At 30.9% G+C, this 6750-nt stretch overlaps 1 protein-coding gene across 3 annotated transcripts; it reads left to right on the forward strand.

Moving 5' to 3' along the window:
- The first annotated feature begins 1004 nt into the window (after window positions 1–1004).
- On the forward strand, window positions 1005–6326 carry LOC135136448 (uncharacterized). 3 transcript variants are annotated; one of them, XM_064065712.1, is made up of 7 exons: window positions 1005–1232; window positions 1293–1570; window positions 4286–4391; window positions 4438–5064; window positions 5368–5807; window positions 5863–5914; window positions 5972–6326. In XM_064065712.1, exons 3-7 carry the CDS (start codon window positions 4295–4297, stop codon window positions 6220–6222), a joined length of 1467 nt encoding a protein of 488 aa, XP_063921782.1. In that variant the 5' UTR covers window positions 1005–1232; window positions 1293–1570; window positions 4286–4294; the 3' UTR covers window positions 6223–6326. The 3 variants fall into 3 exon arrangements, with proteins under 3 accessions (XP_063921782.1, XP_063921781.1, XP_063921783.1); XM_064065711.1 differs by having other exon boundaries at window positions 1293–4391; window positions 5972–6325; XM_064065713.1 differs by lacking the exon at window positions 1293–1570 and having other exon boundaries at window positions 5972–6325.
- The last annotated feature ends 424 nt before the right edge of the window (window positions 6327–6750 follow it).

The raw sequence follows: 6750 nt of genomic DNA on the forward strand, positions 1-6750 counted from the left end.
CTTTATTTATTCCGAGGACATTTGTCTTTATTAACGGACGATTAATTAATTGGCTGCCAGATTACGGCCTGGGCGGCATCGTGCGGAAGCTATAACTAAAATCCACCAAAGTGGACGTGTTGCGAAACAAAATATCGCCTTCAAAACAAAAACGATTTTGACGTCCACTTTTTTTTGGGTGTATTATTTATTTCCCTTCCCTACACTGTAAAAAATGCATGTAAGGATACATTATTTACAAAGTAATTTTACATATTTAGTTTATGTGATCTTACAGTACAGTGTAAATTAACTCAATGATAACAGTAAAATTACATATTCATGTACATTTCTCTCTAAACTGTAAAAATACATTACAAGAGTATAATTACAATATTAAAAGTACATTTACACATAATACTAATTTTACAAGTTATGCATGTAAAACTGCTCGTTTATCTAGGTGAAAACACATTTTTTATGAACAGAATTTTGGTTTTACCTTGATCATTTCTATTATTTTTACAAATAAAATAATGTACCTAAAGTTTTAGTTCAAGTGCTATGACAACTATTTATTGAAAACATAGAATTTTTTATAAACATCAGGATTGTAATTGTGAGTGTATAGAGTATGTATAATTTTCAAATAATAATTGTTTGTTAATGAGTAAAGTTATCACTTACTTTTCTGTGACTCATAAAATTAAAGTGATGGTAAAAAAACTGAACGCTTAATTGTTTGTAAAATATGAAATAATTTCTATAGAAATTTCAAAATTATAACTAGGTAAAGAAGTAAGCTTTGATTTGCTAATTTTTTTAATTATAAGTTTATATTTTTTGGTTGAAGTTAAGACATAATCAATTTTTTAAATGGATTTTTTTTTGCATTAAATAGATAAAGATGAACAGTAGCGTAAAATTTAAACATTGACAATATATGTAACAAAAAAACGAAAAATAAGAATCCCAATATATTATTGTTTAGCAACAGTTCGAATTGCGCGCTTTATAGTGCAATCGCATGCAATTCTCTCACTCTCCCACTGTTTCATTTTCCCTCGCATTTTCCCAATCTACACGTGGTGAGCAGAGCAGTTTTGTTTTGTTGTCGAACTTTTGATTTACCGCTCTATTATGTGGATTGACAGTATTTCTAGTGAGATAGTTCCTACAAGTTTGTGATTTAAATAGGGTGAAGCGGTGGGTTTGTTTTGCTGCGTAATTTCAACGGAGTTGACCGATAACCGGTAAGTACTTAACCTCTTCAAGTTTGCATGCAGTTTAAAACGTACAGGTGATTTTTGCAGTTCGTTTGATTCGAAGAAAGTTGAATTTAAATAATGATGAATTACGAGTGTTTGATGTGCCCTTATAAGACGTCGGCATTATTAAGTTACAACGGACATCAATATTTGCATCGTAACGAAAGAGTTTGCAGATTTAGATGTGTGTATGAAGGCTGTATTAATGAATTTGCTAAATACAACAATTTTAAGTCACACATTTTCCGCGCACACTCGCGTCAACAGGCGCGCGTTACAAATCAGCCTCATCCACGTTTTAAATGTAATGAAGAAATGTGCAGGTTTGAATGTATTGCCTTGAAAGACTTGTCATCTCACATGTATGAACATATTAGGTCAGGATGTGTTGTTAAATGTCCCCTCTTGAGTTGTAATAGTGTAGAAACGTTGTATAGAAAAATTCCTCAATTTAAATCTCACATATATCGTAAACATTCTTTGAAATCAAATGATGAACTTGTGATAAACAACGATCATGATAGTTTTCATGACTTCAATGTTCCTGCTGTTAATTTATCAGCTAGCCCATTTCGGGGAGACTGTAGTGAGATGGTTACATACAATAATATTCTGCAAGAAAATAATGAATGTAATTCTTACCTAATGTCATTAGCTTCTTTGTATTTGACACTACAAACGAAACATTTTTTAACAGATATTGGATTACAAACTATGATTGAGTCTCTATTAGATCTTAGTCAAATTTCAGCTGCATCCCTTGCTACAAACCTTTCTCAAATTGGTTTATCTTTACCGGAAAATTTTCTTCAAAATAATAACTTATTTGAAAAATTTCATAAAACAGGCAGTGGCCCCCTTAGAACTTCCTATTCTAGAAAACAGTTCTATAAAAGACATTTTAATTACATTGAGCCACTATGTTTAGAATTTAGGGACAATGACAGTTGGTCAAAAATCTATTACATACCAATTTTAGACACGATAAAATATTTAATGACAAATGATGCTGTTTATAAACATTGGTCACAAGATACAAACGAAATAAACAAAAAGTTGAATATTATTAGCGATATAGTGGACGGAAAAGTTTATCAAAGTAACCATTTTTTCACTGAAAATTCAAAAGCATCACGTCTCATATTGTATCAAGATGCTTTTGAGGTTTGCAACCCTTTGGGCTCTTCAAAAAAAATCCATAAGGTAATTGCCGTGTATATGGTATTAGCTAATATCCCTTCCTATTTGAGGTGTCAGGTTGATCAAATACAGCTAGTAGCTTTAGGTTTGGAATCAGATATAATGAAATATGGATTTTCAAATATGTTTAGTGCTATAATTAAAGATATTAAAATTTTAGAAACTGAAGGAATAGTTATTAACACTGATACAAAGGAAACTGTTAAAGGTTCTTTAATTGCGATGACTGGCGATAATCTTGGAAGCCATCACATAGGAGGCTTTACATGTAATTTTTCTACAAGTGAATATTTTTGTCGCTATTGTCACATTACAAAAACCGAATTTGAAAATAACGTGTTAAAAATTTCCACAACTAGATCTAAATATTCCTATGACTTAGATGTTGATTTGACTCATTTAACGAATGAAACTTCCAGAGGAATTAAATTTAACTCAGTCTTAAATGAATTGCAACATTTTCATGTTTGTCAACCTGGTCTACCACCATGTGTAGGACATGACTTATTTGAAGGGGTCGTGCAATATGATCTTATGCTAGCAATTGATTATTTTGTTTCAAAAAAATTTTTTACTTACGAAACTCTCAACTGCCATTTACATGACTTTAAATTTATTAATGAATCCAAATTCGAAAAAATACCCAAAATTAAAAAAGGCGACAAATTACCAGGCAGTGCGAGTGAAAATATGCGGCTTTTGTTTATACCATTAGTTATTTATGACTTAGTTGATAGTTGGGACAAAGTATGGAGGCTTGTACTTATTTTACGCCAGATATGTAGTCTTGTAATGTCTTTTGAAATTTCAGTGAGCCAGGTGGCATACTTGAAATCATTAATTTTTGAGTATATCAGCTTGCGTCAACAACTATTTTCAAGTATTAATTTAAGGCCAAAGCATCACTTTATGCTTCACTGTCCCCATTTGATCATTCAGTATGGTCCATTGCGTCACTTGTGGACGCTTCGTTTCGAATCTAAGCATAGATTTTTCAAAAATATTATACGTCATAGTACGAATTATAAAAATATTTTGCATTCGTTTTCTGAGAAGCATCAATTACTTCAAGCAGTACTTGCCTCAAAAAAAATCACATTCAGTGATAAAGTAATAGCCGATAATGTTACTACATACAATTGTAAAGATTATCCAGAACATCTGTCATCTGTTATTAGAGATAATTGTTTATTTGAACACCCTTTTATAACTAATAAAGTATTTTTTAGAGGCATCGAATACAAAGACGGAATGTGTATTTGCTATGGTTGTGATGTTCAATATGGACATTTTTCATTATGTGAAATAATGTATATGCTTGTTGATCAAGCATATTCAAATATTTACTTTGTTGGTAAAAAATTAGAAATTGTAGAAAATTTTGATAATGGCGCATTTGTTGTACAAAAAAGGTATGATGATACAGATTGCGCGTGTATTCATTATTCTAAAATAACACCTAAAGAAGCTTTGCTGCAGTTTGTAGCATCATCAGGTGATAAGTCTAAATTTTTTTGTTTTAAAACAAATCCTGCTATCCAGATGTAAAGACATTGTTTCTTTGCTATATTGGCTTATCTCTAGTTCTGTAGAAGTTTAAAAAAATTTACATACATACTTAGATCCAGTGTAAAGTAACGTTATGCGTACAACGTTATTATGAAATAATTTTTATTATAATACATGTTTTTATGATTAAATTTTAACTTCAAAATTTACCTTTATAAATTAAAATAACGTGTAACTGCATATTTCATGTTTGTTATTATATTGTTGTGAATAATAAAAAAAATACATAAGCTGCTGTTATTATTCCTAATTTTTGGTCTAAATTTTAGTAAACAAAAATGTTAGCGTTCAAAATTTGGAACGTATCACGAACCAAAAAGGTATTCGTGGCCATTGAAGAAGACGAGCAGATGTTATTAGTACTGGTAGCCAAAGGTAAGGGCAGTTATTCAAATAACTGTGTTTTGAAAATTCATTGTAGCCTCAGAAAAACTACAAATTGATGGAAGCACATTAGTGTTAGAAACAGATGGGACTGTAATAGATGACGAAACAGTGTTGAAAATGGTCGAAAAGGAAGTTTTAATTTTGCTGACAAAAGAGGAGTGCTGGGTGTCTGCTGATGTGGCACTGGCAAGTGCAAGTTTTATATCTCAGGCTTCTACTGTAACTATTAGCTCATCCTCATCCTCGTCGCATGAATTGAGTCCGTTTGAAACAGAAGAGAATAAAACGTGGGTTGACTTTGAAATTCCATGGCAATGCTTACCAAAATCAGTAATTCGGGAATGCGAAGAAGGCTTTAAAACAGGAGATTGCCGAAGCAAAGTTATCAACATGATTGTTGATAATGTCCGTGAATTTACCAAACATGCAGAAATAGATAAATTTCGTGCTATAGCAAAGCAAATTGTAGCAAAGTATCCGAAACAATTTGCGGACGTTGATGACGACGGTATCGTTATAGGAGATGGGAATCATACAATTTTGAAAAGATTGGTAGATCGTAATAATTACTTAAACCGACCTCACAAAAGATCACCGAATGCAACATATGTAACAGATATACCTTTAGGAAAAAGAAGAAAAATGTTGAGCAAAAAAGCAGGTAAATTCTAAATTTATCTGTAACTATTGCGAAACTAAGAAATCATGTTTTATATTTAGTACTTTGAACACAGCCACCATTTTACTGTGTTCTGTTTGTTACTTTTCTATATAATTTAACACCAACCAAAAAGATAATTACAAAGAGATTTCCATACTAATTTTCTTCTTTACTGCAATTGATCGTTTCATTTTCAATAAACATTTCTTTTCATCAAATAAGCCATTTGCATTAATTTTTAGAAAGAATAAGCGTAACATTCTGACAAGACGTTTCACCACACATTTATTAATGCTTTTTTAGGTTGTTCCAACTGGCAACCGGAAATCGAAACAAAATCTCCCGAATCACTGGAGGAAAAAAAGAATACACTTAATGCGTTGCACAATGCTTTTCTTAACAACGTCACGTTAGATTTAGAAACTACAACTCTTCTAAATGAGACATACAATATGCAACGTTTATTCCTGAATAAATGTGATGCTCCCACCATAGAAGAAATTGTTACAGAGTGGCCAGTTTTACTTACAACACCAGTTACCTTTTGGCATTTCGAGAAATTAACTTCTAAAAATATAAACGTATTGGAAGAGCAATTTACCCATAAAGCTCCCAAGATATTACAGCTTGGTCAACAAAATAAAATAAAGGTAACATGTGAAAATTCCTACCTGCAATGTCTGGAAGTCATAGCCAAGTATTTTAATGAAGACTTGAAAATTTTGGTTGATGAGCAGGACAAGGTTTATACTTCAGTCATATATATATATTTTTTTATATATTTCTCTTTTATTTTAGCGTAATCAAACAGTCACCTGCAACGAACCTTGCATTAGAACTAACCAAGAAGGTAGGTATAAACCTTGTGACAATTTTAAATGTTATATTGTTACTGTTTTAATTCTAGATGACGAAAACAGGTATTTCATTTATATTGAAAAGAAGAAAGTTGCAGAAAGTACTGATTTTATAACTGCCTTCAAACTAGTATTTTCGTTCTACTATAACTTGAATATGTGCTATCCTAAACAAATATCACATACACTACAGTTTGTACAAATGTATTTTTTTAAAATGTACCCAGAAATTGGCACCAAGAGCAAGAAAAAAACTATTACTAAAGTAGTATCTTTAATGAACAAATTGAAAAACATCTAGGATACTATAACATGCATGCGTCTAACTTAGTATCTATATTTGTGAAAATTGGTGGACTCCATATAACTATGTTAGCGTATTGTTCAATTGCAATTATGTTATCCTTTTTTTTTTATTCTTCTGTATTTCGTTTTTATTTGTTTTGTTTATGTATATATTTTTATTATACATACATTTATACGTCGTATGTAGTTTCTATTTTGAGTTTCCTAGAACCTATATTAATTTATAAAGTTTCAGAAACAAAACGTAATTATACAGACTGGCTGTGGAAATGTACATATTTCAGATGTAAAAGTACAATCGTATTCTGTAAAAGTACAGACATGTTCTGTAAAATTACAGTTGCAGATAGTTGCTTTACAAAACGTTTTGTAAAGTTACATTTATGTATAGTATTTTTACATTTATGATCTGTATTTTTACATTCACAAGATGTGCTAGTACACGAGTAATATGTAATATTTTATGAAGACAATGTATTTTTACACAGCACTGGATTTTTACACGGAAAAAAGTTGGTTACAA

Source organism: Zophobas morio, unplaced genomic scaffold, assembly GCF_036711695.1.
Source record: "Zophobas morio isolate AGI-343-1 ecotype UQ-CSIRO unplaced genomic scaffold, CSIRO_AGI_Zmor_V1 ptg000026l, whole genome shotgun sequence".
Classification (NCBI taxonomy): domain Eukaryota; kingdom Metazoa; phylum Arthropoda; class Insecta; order Coleoptera; family Tenebrionidae; genus Zophobas; species Zophobas morio.